The sequence below is a fragment of the Prunus persica genome, chromosome G8 (assembly GCF_000346465.2).
Source record: "Prunus persica cultivar Lovell chromosome G8, Prunus_persica_NCBIv2, whole genome shotgun sequence".
Lineage (NCBI taxonomy): Eukaryota > Viridiplantae > Streptophyta > Magnoliopsida > Rosales > Rosaceae > Prunus > Prunus persica.
The window spans coordinates 20,721,079-20,741,108 of NC_034016.1; the positions used below are offsets into that span (position 1 = coordinate 20,721,079).

The 20,030-nt window shown below is 38.1% G+C and overlaps 4 protein-coding genes across 5 annotated transcripts; 1 reads left to right on the forward strand and 3 right to left on the reverse strand.

Annotated features, from left to right (window-relative positions):
* Positions 3,555–6,501, reverse strand: LOC18767718 (guanine nucleotide-binding protein subunit gamma 1). The gene is made up of 4 exons (XM_007201365.2): positions 6,171–6,501; positions 4,171–4,223; positions 3,978–4,022; positions 3,555–3,888 (listed from the first exon to the last, which is right to left on the reverse strand). Exons 1-4 carry the CDS (start codon positions 6,327–6,329, stop codon positions 3,804–3,806), a joined length of 342 nt encoding a protein of 113 aa, XP_007201427.1. The 5' UTR covers positions 6,330–6,501; the 3' UTR covers positions 3,555–3,803.
* LOC18766387 (ammonium transporter 3 member 1) lies at positions 7,385–9,445 on the reverse strand. Its single transcript, XM_007200936.2, has 3 exons — positions 8,858–9,445; positions 8,412–8,697; positions 7,385–8,180 (listed from the first exon to the last, which is right to left on the reverse strand). Exons 1-3 carry the CDS (start codon positions 9,443–9,445, stop codon positions 7,639–7,641), a joined length of 1,416 nt encoding a protein of 471 aa, XP_007200998.1. The 3' UTR covers positions 7,385–7,638.
* On the forward strand, positions 11,363–13,603 carry LOC18767488 (2-methyl-6-phytyl-1,4-hydroquinone methyltransferase, chloroplastic). Its single transcript, XM_007201178.2, has 3 exons — positions 11,363–12,253; positions 12,677–12,983; positions 13,256–13,603. The coding sequence occupies exons 1-3, from the start codon at positions 11,688–11,690 to the stop codon at positions 13,409–13,411; spliced, it is 1,029 nt and encodes a 342-aa protein (XP_007201240.1). The 5' UTR covers positions 11,363–11,687; the 3' UTR covers positions 13,412–13,603.
* Positions 13,677–19,883, reverse strand: LOC18767751 (peptidyl-prolyl cis-trans isomerase CYP63). 2 transcript variants are annotated; one of them, XM_020569660.1, is made up of 14 exons: positions 19,701–19,883; positions 18,624–18,707; positions 18,445–18,499; positions 17,978–18,066; positions 17,522–17,546; positions 17,371–17,409; positions 17,171–17,288; positions 16,819–16,979; positions 16,377–16,713; positions 16,131–16,276; positions 15,727–15,922; positions 15,253–15,597; positions 15,093–15,173; positions 13,677–14,450 (listed from the first exon to the last, which is right to left on the reverse strand). In XM_020569660.1, exons 2-14 carry the CDS (start codon positions 18,699–18,701, stop codon positions 14,096–14,098), a joined length of 2,025 nt encoding a protein of 674 aa, XP_020425249.1. In that variant the 5' UTR covers positions 18,702–18,707; positions 19,701–19,883; the 3' UTR covers positions 13,677–14,095. The 2 variants fall into 2 exon arrangements, with proteins under 2 accessions (XP_020425249.1, XP_007199724.1); XM_007199662.2 differs by having other exon boundaries at positions 15,253–15,594; positions 19,701–19,882.

Genomic DNA, 20,030 nt, shown 5'->3' on the forward strand with positions numbered 1-20,030 from the left:
GGCCCCCCACAGCTTCCTCTTTCAAGTTCCCATGTTCTGGTTATATGAATGTGGTAAGATAGCACAGTTCCCCAACCTGAAAATCCCATGTTCTCTCACCGACCCTCCTCTTCTGCACACATTCCTCATAGCCTTATATCTTAATAACTCTATCCATCCCTTTCCATGCAAAGAAGATAGCTAGCATCTCATAAGAAAACAAATACCGCCTTCTGCTATAAGCAAATTTCAATTACTTTATTTGCAGACCATTTTAATCTTAAAATGCATGAGGGTTTGTTTGTTTTATTTAGGTGAGGAATATGAGAGCTGCCCAACTAGGTTTGCTGGTAGCTAATAAGATTGAATATTCAAAGCTGATCCCCACCCCAATAATGGAACGTACCCTTGTATCTATTAATTTAATATGCTTACTGACATATATTTTAGCCTGCAAATGAGTTGATTGGAGGAAATGGGTACTTGGGAATGCTGAATCAATCATGAAAAGAGATGGCATTTCTGAATTCCTGACTCTCCTCCTCCCTCCAGCCACGGTACTAGTTGGACGGACCTCTGAGAATCATACTGTGTTCGACCTAAAAAAAAAGAGAATCATACTGTGACCTCCTAAAGCTTATCCACATGGTGACAAATGTTATTTTATTTTATTTCCATTTCTATTAAAAAAGTGATACTCTAAACTAATGTACGAAGAGAGGAATCGAATTTGTATGCATAAAATGAATAGGTGCATTTTCTGCACCAAATTTACTGCATCTACACACCCAGTTTTTGTATTTTTGCACCCGCAATTGAAGCAATTGATGAGGGGGGTGGGGGTCATTCATGGACCTGACTCATGAATTGTTAACTTTATTTGGTAAAAATCAAACTAAATTTGCAATCATTGCATATATTTTTTTGGCTTCATTATGGTTTTGATTAATCTCTCTTTTTTGGGTATTTCGCAGGATTCTCCTCGTGGGTCAAATTCAAACATGAGATATTTCAGTGCAAGTTTTGAATTGGAGAATCCTCATTCCTCATGTGATTATAGGGTTGGCATATTTGGCACTTAGCAGGGAAGGCTTATTAGCTTTAATTAAATCGCCAATCCTTCTTCTTCTTTGTATTGTAAATTCTATTGTCAGTCTCCTCCCAAGTCTCTGTCATTTAAGAAAGAAGACGACCCAAAAATTTCACAAATATCCAAAAGCGAAAGCACAAAGTTTTTCCAAGGTGAACTGGTCTAGTTCAGTGAAAAAAGGCTTTCACTGTAGATAAGAAGTCTCAGGTTTCTCATGGCATCTTAGTTGCGTGTGTGTGAAAAACTCTCTCTTCTATAGTTTAGACTGTCGTTTGTACTAAAAAAAATAAATTCCCGACATGTGCATGCAAACGACATATTTATCTTCTCTTTTCAGAGGTTTAGATTTTAATTAAGGAAAAAAAAAAGGAGGGAGATAAAGCCATGCACATGACAATGACGTCTACGTTACATTTGTATGTTTTTGTGCTAGATCTTGCCTCTTATCTCTCCTAAATCATTCATAAACATTCGGATTAAATGTCAAGGTCAAGCAGTCTGAATTAAAAGCAAGATATATCCACATACTGTACACATTAATTAATACTAACAATTTGCATTTTATTCAAAATTCATTAATTTGTAGTATTATTGCTCCATTATTTATCTAAGTTAGGGCTACAAAGTCCCAATAATACTTTGTCATGTGAAAATATTATTACACGTGTCGTAGCGTTATTAACCGAAAATAGCAAAATAGTACTACATCTGTTTATCTTTCTCCTGTGCCCGGGCACAAAGCTGCATATAGCTAGTTGTTTTTAAAGTCTTTTGTGCTGGCAAATCTTAAGCATGTGATGGCTGGCAGATGAATAAAGCAGCTAAGTTACTGGCTCTATAGGTCAATTTACTTTGCTTAATTGAGATGAAAGATAATGTTTTTAATTAGGGATTAAAATATTGGTGGGTATAAGTTGCATTGCAGGATCTTCCCGAGACATATTTGGATTATAATTAGGACGGCTAATTATTCACTAATGGCTCCAAACAGGAGGACAAAGTGAAAGTGACAGTAAAAGCTAGAGATGCTTATAATTAACGGTCTTTTTTTAGGTTCTTTCTCACTTCACAAAATGAAATGTGAAAAAAAAACTAAGTGACGATTGGTTGCTATTGGTTGGGTCTCACTTCCCACTTCGCTTGGGAAGCGTAGCCAATCCGCCTAAAGTATTGGGCTTTTCTCATTTCGATGGATGATGCCTTGTGCCCTCACATGGCCCCCTCATCCCTCTATCTCTCTCTCTCTCTCCTCAAAAGTACAGGGAGGAGAGGGAATTCCATTGAAGCAAGCAAATGGTGAGATAAGGTGTTAAGAGAATCCTTAACATAATCAAGTATTAAGGGTTTAATAATGTTGTTTAGCTTTCCTATGAAAGTTAATTTTTATTTAAGTTCAAACACCAATGCATCTTTCTTATAAGTTATATGTAATGTAATGATGATGCAATGTATAGGAATGAGATTTGGACTAGGTTATTAAAATGGGGTCTAATTAGTTGATAGCAAATTATATTCTGTCTCTCTTTATAAAATCTTATCCTCTCATACGACTAGAATTAACTTGACTAAGACCATGTGTGTGTATTATAATACATTGATTAAACAACACATGATCGATTAATACTTTCTAATCACAGTAATATGTTACACTTGGAAGGTTAACTTAACTGCTTCTTTAATCATGATTATGTTAAATGTGGTCAATTATGAGCTGCCCCAGTACTTGAATTGAACCTGCAAATTGCAAACTTTTGAACAAGGTTTCATCAAGTTTGACAACAACAGCCCCTTCTGAATTAATTGCCAGGTATTGTTGATGCAGTTTTCTTGTGATGTTGATTGTTGTTCGTTTTTACCAATTTACCCAACTTCTTGCTGTATTTATTTGTTAGCAATGGAGTGTTAGTTGAATTGGTTTACGATCGTTCGTTGGTGTTCTCTCAATTTGTCGTGGGTTCGAACCTCTATAATACCTGTGTGTATGAATTTTCCCTCTCTTGAGCTCAAAAAAAAAAAAAAAAAAAGGGCCTCCATCTGATTGATCTGAATTTGACCGGAACACTCAAGCCTGGAATTTTGGGTTACAAAATATTTTCTTGGGTAGCCTAACATTTTGTGTTGGACAAACAGTTTCAAGTCTTTTAGATTGTCCAAAAGTCGGCCCTGAAATTTTGGGTTGATTAAAAAGTCTCAACACCAGCAACCCCATATGATTACAGATGCAGGATTTTCACCCAAGCCCATGTCTACAATCTTATAACAAATGTCACGACTTTGACTGGGATGAAGTTCAAGTTGGCTTCACTTTGACTAATCCCTTAACAACAGCCAACACTAAAGGCCCAGACAGAGATTTTTCACCCTCTTTTTTTTGTTCTTTTTTTAAAAAAAAACAAGTGATAGTAAATACTTCAATGTATGGGTAGGGAGATTGAACCCGGGTGCAAAGGGAATGCAAAGGGGATGCAAAGGGGAGCGCAATATCTTGACCTAACCCACATTTGCTTTATTTTTTTGTTTTATGGTCAGTACATGAGCGCCAGTTCAAAATGAAGTCGAAATGTGCAACAAATTACATATGGTGAATTTAATGTACAAACTTCATACGAAGTCATTGGTAAATTCTACATTCAATACCGTCAACCTAACGACCATTTGTACCAGACCTGGTACAAAATTTTGAACGTAAGATGAAAAATTAAGAATGGCGCTAGCAATGTTAGATTGCATCAAATCAGAGTATCCGACAACTGCAACGTTGTGAATCCTGGGGTCCTTCGAACCATCGATCCCATAATAGATTTACAGGTCCATTTGTTCTGCAATCAGAATAAATCAGAGGATAGAGCATTATAAATATAAGCAATTGTGGTTGTTTCAAAGTGAGGAGATTGGTTATACAACTTACACTGGAAGTAGAGGATCCGCCGTGCCTTCGGCGTAGGGCAGCAATCTAAGAAGCATGAATGAAAAAGAGATCATCACTTATCATTGAGTTTATCAGATTTACCATGTTTGGACAGGACATACTAAAACTTCTGAGAATTATGATCATCCTTTAGGTCTTTGCTCATAATTAAAGAATCGTTGCTTCTACTTACTCTGAACATATGGTCGAAACGTTCTCAGTCCTTTCGAGCTCTCCCAACTCTTCCTGATATGCAAAGCAAGAAAGTAACATAAGAATGTAAACTGAGTGTGAACAAACACAAGAGTGACTTTTCTGCAGTACTTTTTATATGACAACGATAGAGATAAAATAATGTATCTTGGCATAAATGTGAATGTACAAAAAAAGTTACAATTGGACCTATTTTATTATTATTATTTTAATAGAAACGTTGTATTGATAAAGAGGGGATAAGAAATCCTCCTCAAACAGAACAGAACAAAATACAGGACTACACAAGAAACAAAGAGAAAGAAGACAGGACTGTAAGAAAATAAACCCCAGCAAGAGATTTAGTGAACAATCCTAAGAGAAGGACATAATCAAACTAAGACAGCGCTAAAGTCTCGCAGAATGGTAGAATAATGATAGTCCTTAAACTCAGCAGAAACGGACGCCCGAAGAGAGGCCCCAAACTTCACTCTATCCCAAAGTTCGTCTGAGTCCACCCCCACGGTTTCCTTAAAAATTTTCCAGTTACGTTCTAACCAAATGTTCCAGAATACAGCATGAACAAGACAACCCCATACAACATTGGCCCTCTTCCTGTTACCGGCCATGACCATTTTGACAATTGGACCAATTAGCTCTTAATCTTGTGGTATTTCTCTTCCCAAGGTTGGAAGAGGTCTTTGAATTCCCCTTCATCATTGATCAAATTACTATTCGCCTAATAGGGTAATGCCATGAATGAAATGATACATTTAACTGATTAATAGCATGCAACTTGCAAGCGCTTATTCTGTCTAAAAGGGTGTAGTTATGCACCAGAAGGCTGTTTGCTAGTTATTTATGAAGACCACAGAATGTAGCTACATAAATAGAAATTTCTGAAGAAATCCCCAAATTATTAGAACAAGACCTAGAATTCTGCAAGGAGTATGAAATATAAACATCCCCAGAAGATAAAGAAACCAAGCAAAGCTGGCAATTTAAAGTTCCTACACAAGCAATCCCAAGAGTCTTTGGTACAAGTTCTAAGACTGGAAAGTCCCTACAGGATCAATGCCCTGGAACAGGCAAAAAAAACTTTACGTTTCACTTGGAAACCTAAATACAAGAGGTCTGGATACACCTTCTAAGACCTGAGCTGTGAAGTCGTCCGTTTTATAGCTCGACTATGATACGACATGATAACACAAAATGCACGCAAAGGTGATTGAATACAGCCACATCAAGGGCCAAATGATTATCTGTTCAGATCAACAAAGAACTTGTCGGTCAGATAGGCCATTCGCACCGTTGATTTGCAACAAGTTATATATAGTAAACTCGAGCAGTATGATTTTACCCCTAAAACAGCTGTTAATAAATCCAATGTGAAAGAGGCCAACTTTCTATTTACTATTGAAGAATTAAAAAAACATTCTTTAGTTTTCTAGTCACATTTAGTTTCCACGTAGAACAATGAGTTTACAGTTCTTCAGCCCTCTGCTCTTGCCAATGTGCTGTTGACGAAGTCTGCAGCTTATCTGCTAACCTCACCGATTATATAGATGATTAATTACCTCCCTATTATCAAATTTCGTTAATTGATACCTTATAAAGTCAGAGCAAACTGCATCACAAGCCCTCAAGGTTGACCACTCTAAGCTCCAAATTCAATATGTAGTCAGCCCATTTTCCAACCCAAGAAATTTTTCGGTAAAACTCTGATTTCTAGAAAGCTTAAAGAAGCAATGTCTTGGCAAATATAAACCATATGACTTTTCTTTTTCAGAAAGAAAGTTCCTTTCTTTACTTTTAACAGCCAAGCAGAGAACTTTTTTATTTACCCTTATAATTGGAACCTCAAATAAAGAAAAGAAAGAAGTGGGAAATGTTTTCCACGGAAGAATTTTCCCGGGAAACAAACAACATTCAGAGAAAACAAGCAAGTGGCAATAAGAACCCAAGAAAAGAGAGAGAGTGAGAGAAAGGAAAATAAGAAACCTGCAAGAATTTGAGTTCTTGTTCAAGACGGTTGAGTTCAGCGAGAATCCGATGCCTTCCTCTGTTATCAGTGGAGCCGCCTCCTCCTCCTGCAAGTGAACCAACTGAAGCAACCAGCTGTGCCTGTTCGTCCACCGACGACGCCGTATCGGACGCCATTCTTCACTGCCGACTCACACTCATTACAAAACCATGTTCAGAATCAGCACACAGATCTGGTGGATGGTGTTTCAGAGAGTTGGGCGAGAAAGAATTTTCGTACAAGTTCGACTTTTCTCTCCCTCGTCCCTATATTCCAAGTAACAAGCTTTCACCAACCCAAAAAGAAAAAACTTAAATAAATATCTGGACTTTTAATTTAATTTTGCTCTCTCACTTCCCAGTTTGTCCTTCGGATTTTTTCTTTGACAACGAAACATTTTCTGTATATTTATTTTAAGTTTTATAACCAATCTTCATTGTTTTCATTTCATTTCATACCTTAATAAAATAATTTGAAGCCTTGTGGAAAGAGTGTTTCGGTTTATTAATATTCATTGATCTCTATTTTAATGTACATTTGATGATGTGTTTTCTAGTGGAACAGAGACAGCAGCTAGCTACTTCCCACTTGGAAAAGTGCCTGCCTTTTTGGTGTGTGTCTCTTTCTGTTTCCCATAGACATCTTCTATGTTTCTTTCTACTTAAATACGTAACACGTGGCAAATGATTTATTAATGTAGTAGTACGAAGTATTCGTTTTTTCATAAAATGTTATGGGTTTGAGTTTTAGTATCTATGTAATATGTGTGAATTTAGTATATTATCGTTCATTTCAATATAAAAGATGCTTACAAAAAATTAAAATAAATCAACATCAAATGTTTTTAAATGAATGTAGATTTGGACTTTGCCATGGCCAATGAGCTTGGGATGCAAAATGGGTTTTTGATGACCAAGATTGTACTTGCTAAATGCCAATTGTGAAGACTTTTGATCAACAAAATTGTCCGACAAATTATTGTTTAGTATTAAAATACGATCGCATGATATAATCTTTCAACGTATTATAATTTGAGTGCATAATGTCACTAAGGTTTTCCGTTTTCAAAGTATTAGTATTAATATAGGTGCAATATTGTCACTAAAACCAATTCTTAAATTTATGACGAAACTTGCCTTTCAGGAAACATTAGTTGTGCTCTAGGTCATATGGCTAGAGCATGTGCCTACTGTCTTGGGTGAAGTTGCACATGATTCTTTTAGGGATCCATGTTTTAAATAAATGCAGAGGGTTTTCACACAAACAAGGCAAGAGAGGTTCATTTCAATCGAATGACCAACCTGTTTGTTGTCCATATGGTTAACTTCTTATTACATTAGACGCTGAGTATATAATACATTATATTTTTCTTCAGAGAAAACACACAAACACAACCAAAATAAAGATAAAAATAAAAACAAAATAAAAAGAAAGGCATTTTCAACTTCAGGCCTCAGCTTTAGGCGGCACTTGAGCAAACTCTTCCAAGCCATAAACTGAATTGTGCTTTGAACCATCATACTTCTCTCCATCTCCCCACAATGCATAAGCCTCCTCTCCATGAATTGCATCATCTCCGATCTGCAACTCATCTTCGTTGAGCCTCAGCGGGATAAAGCGCCCCAAGAGGAAGCAAATTATGCTAGTGGTGATCACATTCACAACAATGACAAACAATATCCCAAGGATTTGAATTCCCATTTGCTTAAACCCTGCCTTAAACTGGCCAGTTTTCAATCCATAGGCTAGGCCAATATAGTGTTGCCAATCGTCTACCAAATAGAAGATTCGGCATAGCTTCGGATTGGAAAAGAAGCCGGTGAGGATGCCCCCTAGGCTTCCGGCCACGGCGTGGGTGTGGAACACAGCCATTGTGTCATCCACATGCTTTAGGATACTGATTTTCTTGTGGAGGACCATCATGGTGTACCATGGGATGCTTCCGGACAGTACTCCCATGATCATTGCTGCCCAACCTTGCACCACACCTATAACAATAGATTTTTGTGAGTAATTATTGAAAAAGTTTATATAAATGTCATTTGTTTCGAACCCCAGAATTTTAGGACTGGCTCTATATGCTAACGCAAACCAAATTAACAGAATTAATTTCATACTCCTAACTATTCACCTTTATGTTTAAGCACACATGATATTTAATCATACTTTCAAATCATAGCAAAAGGGTATATAAAATGTGAAGTGACTAATATATATACCCGCGGCCGGGGTGATGCAAACTAAGCCGGTGATCATGCCCTGAGTGGCACCAATCACAGAGGGCTTCCCAAAGAAAACAATGTCAAGCAAGAGCCACGTTAGCAAGCTAGTGGCAGTGCACACGTGGGTGTTGAGGACGGCCAGAGATGCGTCTGTGCTCACCATGTAAGGATCTCCACCGTTGAATCCAGTCCACCCCATCCACAGTAGGCCTGCCCCTGCCAGCATAAGCAGGATGTTGTTTGGCGGGAACCTTTCCCTGTCATTGGTTGCCCTTGGCCCCACCTGCACCCATAAAAAGACAACACCTGTAATTCTTTTATAAAACCAACTCAAAGCACCTGATTAATTAATAAAACTTTTAGTGTTACACTAAGCCTGCCTTTTTTAAGGCGAGACATGAACGATTGACGCCAATATAACATGGATACATTATGTTACATACCCAGTAAGCTGCTGTGAAACCGGCGACACCGGAGGAGAGGTGGATGACAAAGCCACCAGAGTAATCAATAACGCCCATCTTAGCCAACCACCCATGGGGGTTCCAAATACTGTAACAAGTAATTGTATAAGAAAATGTCAACCAAAGGGGAACAAATAGCATCCACGCATGAAAGTTCATCCTCCCCAACAATGCCCCAGCAATCAAAATCAACGTGATCGCCGCAAACACGAACTGAAAATAAACCATGGTCGCGTTTGGCAAATACCCAACGAATGTTTGTTTCAGGAGGTATTCTTGGTTCATGGCGACGTGGGGCCAGCCCAGGAACTTGAAGAGCTCATCCCCAAATGACATTTGGTAGCCCCAGCCGACCCAACAGACCAAGACAGCTGCGAAGGCATAGAGGGCCATGAAGGCCGAGTTCACGGCCCACTTCTTTTTTACTATGCTTCCGTAGAGGATGACGAGGCCCGGCACGCTTTGCATGCCGACAAGCGTGGCGGCCGTGAGCTGCCAAGCGTTGTCGCCCTTGCTCAACCACTCGGGGCTTGCCTGGTCAGGGCGGAGGTTCACGGGAAGCTCCATCACGATGAACTAACGGGTTTAGAGTTTAGCGTGGGATGATAGAAAGTGAAGTGAAGCTTGAGTTTTGAATGGGATGGCAAGGTGCACTTATATATAATTTCTGTGTATTGTTCGGAGCTTTGCTGTAAAATGTCTGGACCATTTTAATTCTACGTGATTTGTTGTGATTAATAGATCTGAAAAAGCCGTCTTGTTGTGTAATTACTGATACGTCCCTGGTATATTTGTGATTTTCAGCTTGACTTCTACATATGCCGATGGTTAAAATTGTAAATTCGGCAGCTATTAAATTTAAAATTATGAAGATGAGATTCGTTGAGCATGGTTAAAAAAAGATTCTAAGATGTTTGATGTCTCGTCTTTTTATAATGACGGGGAATCCAACGGCTACAAGTTAAGGCACAGGAATTCCCGCCGAAATCCTCTGGCCAATGATTGATGGTTCCTAAGAGGGAATATAGTATTTAAATTAAAGTTATTAATTAACTAGTTAATCTATTCTTGAATCTTGAGTAAGAAGCGTCACTGCCCTTCTTCCTCTCTTCTCTTCTCGTATTTTTCTTTTAGGTCAGTGAATAAGTTTACTGGGGCATGTTGAATAAAAGCTCATTGTGGTGGTTTCTTCTGAGCCATTATTAGATTGAAGTTTCCTATCACCTCTTTTAGTCTATGTTCTCAATTAAATATTGCTCTCGAAACCCGCTCCCTAATGCCACTCATATCCTCTAAATTTGAAGGTACATCGTCTTTGACGGAAGTTGTTGCAAATTATCCAATTGTTCTTTGGCAAGGTAGTTGTTTACATTTATTTGTTTGATCTTATGCACAGGTAAATCGCTGAAAATCATATTTTCTCCATATATGTGTACAGATGTTGTGGTGGGTGTGGCCGAGATGACGCTTCTTCAGGTAGTGGTGATAGGATTCGTCTAGGCTCATGGGTTGTTTTAAGGTTTTGATTATATTGGATTTGTGGGCTTTATTTGGCCTTATGGTTAATTGTGGTGATGTGGGCTTAGTTTTAATATGACTTTTGTCAGCGTTAGTTTTGCTTTTAACATGTTAGTTGGTTGCCCTCTTTGAATTGGTATTTAAAATTGATATTTTTGATTCTATCGTTGAAGTTTATCTAATGTAGTTTTTATTTGATTTTAAAAAAAAAATTTAAAAAAAAAATTCTTGAGTGGTGTTTGTACTCTTTGTGCATGGCGAAAAAAGTAATCTATTTGCATATCTGAATCTCAAGTAACTCCTAATTCTATGCAAGTGTAAAGTCAATGCGCTAAGAAGAAAAGGGACTAGGCACCAATTACCAAGTTTTTAATGAAGCAGTTAAATATAAAAAAAAGAAAGAACGTATTAATGTGGTTGAGTAAGATTTTTGCTTTTGCTTAGTTTTCAGAACGATATGGAGAGGAAATGTTATGTTGGGAGGGTAGGAGGAGATGTATAGGAGATGAGGAAGGAACTAATAAGAGAAAATATATAAAACTGAAACTTAAAAAAATGAACTCTTGTGAACTCTGTTTAGATTATATTTTCCCCTTTTTTCTCTGGTATCACCTATCTTCTCCTTTTCCACTTTTTTTTTTAATTTTTTTATTTATTATCACCTCCAATTAAACAAACAAAAATGGAAAAGTGAGGTTAGATTCTTTTTTTTAAATGCAAATAAAATTTCTTGAAAATTAGAATTCAGTTGTTAATACTTAGTACTTGCCCTTGTTTATATTGTTTTTGGACGGATATGCCTTAATTTATAGAATACGTTCTTGATGAGTTAAAAGCTTTTTTCTGCTTCTAGTTTTTTGGAATATTCTGGCCTTAAAAAATAAGAATTAAACCATAAAAAGTAGGAAAAAAAATAAACATTTAATCTTGTTTCGTAACTGCAAGTACCACCACAAGAACGCTTAGTCACAGTTCAATCACAAGCTTTTTGTTTGTATATACCTCTTGGCCAAAACTTGTGGTGTGTGTTCAACGCTGACAAGGTTCTCCCTTTCAAGCTCACTCAACTGGTAAGCTCCACTGTACATTTTTTGTCTGTTGTTCCAGTTCAAGAGAGATAAAAATGAACACAGAAAGCACATTGATTCACTGAGAGTGGCAAGAAATAACCCAAAAGCTGCTAAATTTGCATGTGGGTTTTCATTGTAGTCATCAGATTACTGAACCCAAGTGAAATTTACTAGCTTTTCTTTGTGGGTTTATTCTGATTGATCATTGATCAAATTAAACCATGGTCTCTGCAATGCTCAATGGGGCTGAGAACCTCTCACTCATCAGAGGCATAACCCCAAACGGGTTGGGTTTCATGGGGTCAGATCTTCATGGGAAGCAATTTCTGAAGATGGGTTTAGTTTCAAGTACAAGAATTTCCAAGTCTTGCACCAGAACCATTGTGCCCAAGTGCAGCTTCTCAGCTTCTAGGCCAGCATCCCAGCCTAGGTTCATTCAGCATAAGAAAGAGGCTTTTTGGTTCTATAGGTTCCTCTCAATTGTGTATGATCATGTCATAAACCCTGGGCATTGGACTGAGGACATGAGGGATGAGGCACTTGAACCAGCTGATCTCAGTAATAGGAATATGATTGTTGTAGATGTTGGTGGTGGTACTGGCTTCACCACTTTGGGTATAGTTAAGCATGTGGATGCCAAGAATGTCACCATTCTTGACCAGTCCCCTCATCAGCTCGCCAAGGCAAAGCAGAAGGAGCCCTTGAAGGATTGCAAGATTATTGAGGGTGATGCTGAGGACCTCCCTTTTCGAACTGATTACGCTGATCGATATGTATCTGCTGGAAGGTACGTTGCTCATACTTCTTTCATTTGGTGTATTTTCTAGCTTTTCTTAATCTTGAAATTGCAAGTTGTCATGTAATCTGTTGATTGTATGTCAATTTAAAGGCTAGAAAGAAGTCTTCGCCTATTTAGAATGCTATCAGTGTCCACGTCTGTCAATTTGAGTGTTATTGAAGGAAGAGTTAAACATTAATGTGAAATTAAGAAGAAAGTATCAGTCTGAATTGTGTTTCCTAAACTCCCTTTTCATTATGGCTGATAGGAGCATCTACATGCAAGAGTTTTTTGGGTTTATAAATGCATTTGAATGATTGAACTCAAATATGTGGTAATAATCTGCAGGATGATATTCAGTTTTAATTCATCCTGAGTCTACACATACACTCTAACTTTCTTAGAATCTTTCTAATGCTTGCATTTTCTCAGCATTGAGTACTGGCCAGACCCACAGCGTGGCATCAAGGAAGCATACAGGGTCTTAAAACTTGGAGGAAAAGCATGCTTAATTGGTCCTGTGTACCCAACATTTTGGTTATCTCGCTTCTTTGCAGATGTGTGGATGCTTTTCCCAAAGGAGGAAGAGTACATTGAATGGTTCCAAAAGGCAGGGTTTAAAGATGTCCAACTGAAAAGAATTGGCCCAAAATGGTATCGTGGGGTTCGCCGGCATGGATTGATAATGGGATGTTCTGTAACAGGCGTTAAACCAGCATCCGGGGATTCTCCTTTACAGGTAATTTCTCATGGAGAACTCTGTTTGACCTATGTCTTGATGATTATTATTCTTCTGGGTTCGATTTCTTATCGGTTTATAGCCAATCACTTTGATGAAACTAGTGGATTCCAATTGTGTAGTAGTTTGGTTATACTTGCACTAGAATGATTACTTGAACTGGAAGTTCCTGTCAACTCAAAAACGATATTGATCTTGTTTTGTAATGTGTGGTTCCTTCATTCTACTTTCTATCTTATTTACTTTTCATCTGTCTCTGTGTTTGGATGCAGCTTGGTCCAAAAGAAGAGGATGTGACAAAGCCTGTAAATCCGTGGTCGTTCTTTGTGCGGTTCATCTTGGGTGTCATGGCAGCAACATACTTTGTTCTGGTGCCTATATACATGTGGCTCAAGGATCAAATTGTACCCAAAGGTCAACCAATCTGAGAGAGAGAGAGAGAGAGAGAGAGAGAGAGAGAGACAGAAAACATTATATTTCAGCATCTTTTCGTGTGCTTTTGGTTGGTTTCACTCCTAGTAGGCAGGCATAGTTGTCCTAGTGTGTGTATACAGGATGAGACTGAATTGTTGATGATCGCTAATAAAGTTCCAATCACATTTTTAATTTTTCTTTATCAACCGTTTGATGATCTCCAATAAAATTAAATTTGTGTGAAGCCTCCATGTGTGGGTTTCTTTTCACCAACGAATTGATTTATTCCCCTTCTATTCTTCTAAGAAATGAAAATGGTCACATAATTTGTAAGAATCTGGGGCATCACATGCCCCTACAAAAAATTATGTTTTTTTTTTTTGGGGGCTCAAAATCGGCATCGCTATTTGTCTCAGAATTAAATCCCTCGGTATCTTGCACCATGGCACGAAAAAAGGGGGAAAAAAACCCCACACAAAATCCTAAAAAATAAGTACATTATTACATTCAAATTACATTGCCATGTGAAAGCAAAGATCCAATGAGACAGATAAACCTAGAATGCCTACTGATCCATTCTGTCTGCATACAGATACATGTACTCACGATGCCACTACCTTTTGTCCCAGTGCAAGATATCATTTGCTTCTCTCCTTGCTCAAGATGCCATACCCTTGTCCCAGTATCAGGAATAAAGATTAAGGACTGATATCTTCATATGAAACCAAACCCCTTTGTCCAGATGGGGAGCTTGATGTTGACCTGCTGGGAGACCTAGGAGTTCTATTACGACGCTTTGGTGTAGCATCTGGAGATCTAGAATGAGAGGGCCCTCGGCTCCTTGACCTGGACTTGGGCCTACCTCTGTCTGGAGAGTGCTGATCACCAATTCGGGGTCCAAGGCGGGATTTTAGTCTCTCACTTACAGGAGGTCGATCTGCTAGACTAGGACTACGGCTGCGACTGCGGCTGCGGCTGCGGTCCCTATTACGGCCACGATAACCACCAGGGCTGCGGGAATTGCTCCTACTTCGACTTCTCCTGCTTCTGTATCTATATAAACAGAAAAACCAATCAATATCAAGAAAAAAACTAACAAATCCAATTAATTGCAGGATCATAATGCAGTAAAACTACAGTTCTGGCTAAAATACTAAGGGAGCCAAGATCCTCTTCCCAGTAGTTGAAATCACCAGGTAATATAATCCAGTCATCAAGTCAAACATTTTCTTCCCGCACTTTCTATAAACATGTGACATTAAGTACACACATCCATACAAAAGCCACTATCAGTATCAGTGACGGCCATTGTTCCCAAGTCATCACATATAAAGATTCAAAAGTTCAACAAGTTTAATTTCATCCAGTGTGACTCATTTATTGACGGACAGGATAAATGCTTCTGAATTATTAGCACTGTAACAATTTCCCTTTATTCTTTGAGAGGACTTGGGGATGATGCCACAGATTTTTCCCTAGGCATACTCCAATTAATGGGTTTCAAACAAAATCACAATGGTTTTACTTCTTCCCTCTAAACAGAAGGATCATTCTAGCTGTGACTTTTCCTCATCTTTTGATGAGGCCTACAAGTCCATAGTTGATGCAAACCAGCATACAGTTGATATTTAATTTATACAATGGCTCAGAATTTCTTCAGGCAGGTTGAGAGAGAGAGAGAGAGAGAGAGAGAACCTGGGAGGGCTCCCGCCTCTTGGTGGACTCCGGAAACGTCTACGTGGTGAGTGCTCAGAATAATTTCTGTAGTTTGAGTACCTTCAAAAAACACCAAAGATGAATTATTTTGAGCTCATGCATTCTTACTCATAATTCAATTGCATGATCCTGAAATTACCTATCACGGTTATTTCTATACACGTCTCTTCCACCATAACGATAGGAGTTATGAAGTGGCTGCTCTGGGGATGGAGTGCGGTAGCGACGTGCAAAGGCATAGCGCTCAGTGAAGCCACGCCCTTTTCTAACACGCTTTGGAGTGCCATTTGGAGTAGTGCTTCTTGACAAACCCCGGTCATGGGTAGAAGGTTCAGGGCCTTTGTAGACAGGGCTGCCCAATGGACTCCTAGAAGGCCTTCCTCTGTTTTGCTCACCAGAATTCCTTGGCGAACTTCCACTTGAAATTCTTTTAGGACTTGTGCTTGGACTGCTTCTTGACCTCCTTTTGCGAGTCGGACTTCTGCTGATTAAATATGCACAGAAATTTCAAGCAATCAAAGAATTATTAAATACCAATTATGCATATTCTGCCCAACTGAACCCATACATACATTAAAAAAATATAAAAGGGAAGCAAGTAAACAGTAGAAACCTGGAGTCATCTGAGTAGGAATTCCGATTAGCTGTTTTGGCTTCTGCATTATGCCCGTTATTTATACGGGCATCATTCTTCGGAGACAATTCACCTTCTTCTTGGGATGAGTTGTCCTCACTTTTCTCCCTATCATGATTGTTCCTCTGTTCAACAACAGTTTTTTTAACTAGAGGAGGGGGTTCCTTTCCCACATCTGTAACATCATGACGAACCAAAAGTTCACACTAGACTATAAAATGAAGGATAGATTTCAAACAAATCTATTTAAAACCCTTGCTGTCTTGCACGTGTGCATACACACAACATATATATGTACATATGGTAAATGCTAACAAAAAAATAAATCACATTAACCATTATCAGGTAATAGAGGTCATCTTGTTATGAAATAGATGACATACCAAGATTTGTTGAAAGATTTTTTTCTGCACGCTTTAGGTTACTGGTTTTACGAGAAGCAACATGAGGACCATCTTTATCATCATCAGAACTGCTTGTGCTGCTTCTAGTACTCTCACTTTCTGTATCACTTGAACTTTCCAATCTCCTGAAAAAGAAAACAAAATATCATAACCAGAATTAAGGAGACTAAGGCAGAAAAACAGAAAGAAAAAAGAAGTTGTGTTTGAAGAAACTAGAAATCAGACCGTTTTGTCTTGCGCCTTGATCGTTTGGCATGCCGGCCTCTCTTCCGCTCTTTTTTCCCATCACTTCTTTTCCTTGAACGCTGGTGCTTACCTTTTTTAACAGACCTCCTCCTACGCCTTCCGCCACTAGACGGACTTGAGTCAGATAGAGAGGAATCTGAATCTGAATCTGAATCTGAATCTGAGGAATTAGACTCAGACATGTCTGAGCTGGATTCAGATGAAGAGTATCTCCTTCTCTTTGTTTTTCCCTTCAAGGATTTTTTACGCCTTCCTCTTGCTTCCCCATCAGAACCATCCTCAGATGATGAAACCTTTCCTGATTTCCTCTTTTTAACTGAAAGAAAGACCGATCACATGTCAGATGCATTGTGCAACTACTACATAGTATTTATAAGCCATAAAAAATTATTGTATGAGCACTTATATATGCACACATTACCTCTCTCTTTCTCTGTTGCACCATGGACTTTACTCTCAGAGACTTCACCACAATCGACAATTTTCACAGTTTGGAAAGGTTTTCCATCCGCTGATCCCACTCGCTCAATTTTCTCAACTACATCCATTCCTTTCACAACCTTTCCAAAAACAACATGTTTCCTGACAAAGAAGATAAATTAAAAACGGAGTTAATGACTATACATCATTCAAATATCTCTAAAATGACCCTCATAAAATATTCTCTTCAAAGATGGTGAACAATGGAAATTACACAAGATTTATGGCTGAGGGTAATGAGTAAATCTAGCATCTAACCTCAAACTACAAATAAAAGAAGCAATATAAATTACCCATCTAGATGAGGCTGGCGCCTGAAGATTATAAAGAACTGGGACCCATTTGTGTTTGGACCAGCATTTGCCATAGACAGAACACCAGGTCCATCATGCTTCAATTTAAAATTTTCATCTGCAAGGGAAATGAAAACCATAAGCACAATTAAATATTTATGATGCATGCAAGTGTGTAAATTCATACGCACAAAATCTACCTGCAAACTTCCCTCCATAAATACTTTCTCCACCAGTGCCTGCAAACCAATCAAAGGTCGATCCTTACATGTCTGGGCATGAATTAAGAAGTCAAACAGAGAATTTACATTCATCAAATAAAATAATTGATTTACATGAAGAAAGTCATACCATTTCCATTTGAAAAATCACCACCCTGTGTAGAGAGAGAGAGAGAGAGAGAGAGAGAGAGAGAGATGAACAATCATGTATATGTTAGTACTTACAAGGTAAATAAATAACTTGCTGGAATCATAGAGGAGAGAATAGAAAAACTCGCCATCTCCACTTATAACATCATCATCTTCCACATCTAGATAATTGAAAACTATATCACTCAAAGCAGCAAATGATAAAACTGGTTTTTAGGCATTTTTAATACAAGCTTTGTGATAGAGGATTAAGTATTGGCATAGCAAAGTCTGTACATAAAACACAATTACCAGCCATTTAAAGGAAGGAAATGGACAGTCAGGAAATAAAAAGTCCATAACACATTTGTGCCAGGCACAAGAGTGGTTTGTCCTTTCAGGAAGATAAGTAAAATTTGATAATGCAAATGGTTCAACAAAAAACAAAACAACATACTTGGGCCATAAATCCTTTTATTATTCGATGAAATTGTGATCCTTTGTAATGGAGAGGTTTGCCTGTAGACTTTCCAATGCCCTTATCACCTATAACAGAAGATAACACAAAAATGTCACACTATAGATCATTTAATCGATGAAAAATGTAGGTAACAGATAACTCATAACAAGAAGATTAAAAAGTTAGGAACCAAACATTATAATCATGGATTTGCTTACTAGAATTATAAATCCAATAAAAGAACCAGTACAGAGGTTTACAAAACTAATTTACTTCAGCCACCCCAATGTAGCTCTTATGCTGACAAATCCTACAGTCTTTGTAATTCTACCGAATATATCCATAAATAAAAAAACCAAATCAGCCTCCTCAAACTTTTTAGAAATCAAAACGGAACACTTTCCCCAACATACATAACATTTAATTCATTATTGATGAGCGCAATCGAAATTTTAAAAAAATACCTGTACAGAGGGCCCTAAAATTCTCTGCTGTCTTAGGAACAACATCAGCAAAAAGCTGCACATTTCAGGGGAAACAAGTGCATCCTTATCTTTATATGCAAGCTAAAAGTTCTCTTTTATAAAAGGTGAAGCAAGCTAAAAATTCAAACAAACAATGAGGTGTGACTGATTTTACGTACCTCTATAACAACTCTTTCCATTGGGTCCCCATCAGTTGATACATCTAAGAAGACACAAGGGTTCTTTTTCCTGTTCATATCTTCCTGTTTCAAGGACATCAAAGGAAAAGAAGTAAATAAACACATGCAATTACAGTGTAAACCTATGTAACAATAATACATATCATCTCTCAAAATTAAATCAAAATCATATCACTTAAGATCTATTACATACATCCAACCAACATGGATGCGTAAGTTTCCATTATTGATCCATGTATCTCCCTAGTGCATTAGAGCATAACCCTTAAAACCCTAATATCCAAACAAATTATTCAAACTTCGGTTAAGCATAGAAAAATCTAATGTAACTAACAAATAAATGGACCAATTCCCGCAACAAACTAAACCTTGAGTTCTCCTTGATGATTAGTTTCAGCTCAAGAAATTATCTTCACGTGAAATTCAGCAAAACAAAATAAATTGAAGCCAAAGTTTATGAAAACTAAAGCAATAACAAACACAAAAAGGAAAAACGAACCAGTGACCAAAACACCCTAAACCTTAATTTCTCCTTATGGCTCAGTTTCAGCTCAAGAAATTATCTTTATAAAATTAAGCGAAAACCCACAAATTGAAGGAAAAGTTTTTGAAAAGACAGACATAATAAACCTAATAAAGCAAAAACGAACACTGAAGCTTAGAACCCTATAAATCAGAAAAAGAAATGCGAGCTCCTGTTTGCTTCCACGGGTTTGGCAACGATCTAGACATTGACCCTCCCTACGCCGAACCCATAATTTGGATTCGGTCACAGGGCTTCACACTGGCATTACAATTCGAATGCCAAATGTGCCCCAATATTGGCTGAGACTCAAAACTCTGTTCTTTAAGCTAATCGTCACCAGATTTACAGACCCTCAACACGATGCGCAAGCCTAAACCCTAATAGTCCGAGTACGATTCCTGTAAACCCTAATTCCACCAGCTAACATAAAACAAGGTGTTGCAGTAGTAGAATATAATGATGCAGTGTCTTAGTTATGCTGTCGGTTCCTGAATCTTTACGAGAAGGGTAGTATAGGAATTCAAGATTACCTGGGTTGAGTGTGACTCGGGCTCAGTGAACTCGGTTTCGAATTCGGAAACCAAGAAAAGACGACGGCGGCGGCGGCAAGCTAGAAGAGAGTGAAGAGACGGAAGTCTTGCTTCTGTTTGCTGTTGCTGGCTTCACTTCGCAAAAAGCCGTGAGATACCTATCTTGGGCTGAGGAAAAATCTCCTACCACGCGCAACATCCTTGCTCTCCATCTTGTTCGCCACGTTTTAACATTTTGGTTGATGAGTGGTGATCCTTTGCTGTACTCACCGACTCGTACGATGGGTCAAAGTTTTTTGCTTTCTTCCCTTCTCTCGTTACAATTTGCCT

Bases quoted from the DNA above. Each gene is read 5' to 3' on its own strand.
- LOC18767718 (XM_007201365.2), bottom strand. From the start codon at position 6,329: ATGGCGTCCGATACGGCGTCGTCGGTGGACGAACAGGCACAGCTGGTT. The intron at 4,224-6,170 runs GTTTCTTATTTT...TTTGCATATCAG, and splicing joins AAGAACTCAAATTCTTGCAG to GAAGAGTTGGGAGAGCTCGA. The intron at 4,023-4,170 runs GTAAGTAGAAGC...CATGCTTCTTAG, and splicing joins GTTTCGACCATATGTTCAGA to ATTGCTGCCCTACGCCGAAG.
- LOC18766387 (XM_007200936.2), bottom strand. From the start codon at position 9,445: ATGGAGCTTCCCGTGAACCTCCGCCCTGACCAGGCAAGCCCCGAGTGG. The intron at 8,698-8,857 runs GTATGTAACATA...TTATGGGTGCAG, and splicing joins GTTTCACAGCAGCTTACTGG to GTGGGGCCAAGGGCAACCAA. The intron at 8,181-8,411 runs GTATATATATTA...CTATTGTTATAG, and splicing joins TTGCATCACCCCGGCCGCGG to GTGTGGTGCAAGGTTGGGCA.
- LOC18767488 (XM_007201178.2), top strand. From the start codon at position 11,688: ATGGTCTCTGCAATGCTCAATGGGGCTGAGAACCTCTCACTCATCAGA. The intron at 12,254-12,676 runs GTACGTTGCTCA...GCATTTTCTCAG, and splicing joins CGATATGTATCTGCTGGAAG to CATTGAGTACTGGCCAGACC. The intron at 12,984-13,255 runs GTAATTTCTCAT...GTTTGGATGCAG, and splicing joins CCGGGGATTCTCCTTTACAG to CTTGGTCCAAAAGAAGAGGA.
- LOC18767751 (XM_020569660.1), bottom strand. From the start codon at position 18,701: ATGAACAGGAAAAAGAACCCTTGTGTCTTCTTAGATGTATCAACTGAT. The intron at 16,714-16,818 runs GTAATGTGTGCA...TCTTTCTTTCAG, and splicing joins TGCAACAGAGAAAGAGAGAG to TTAAAAAGAGGAAATCAGGA. The intron at 16,277-16,376 runs GTCTGATTTCTA...TTTCTTTTTCAG, and splicing joins TCAAGGCGCAAGACAAAACG to GAGATTGGAAAGTTCAAGTG.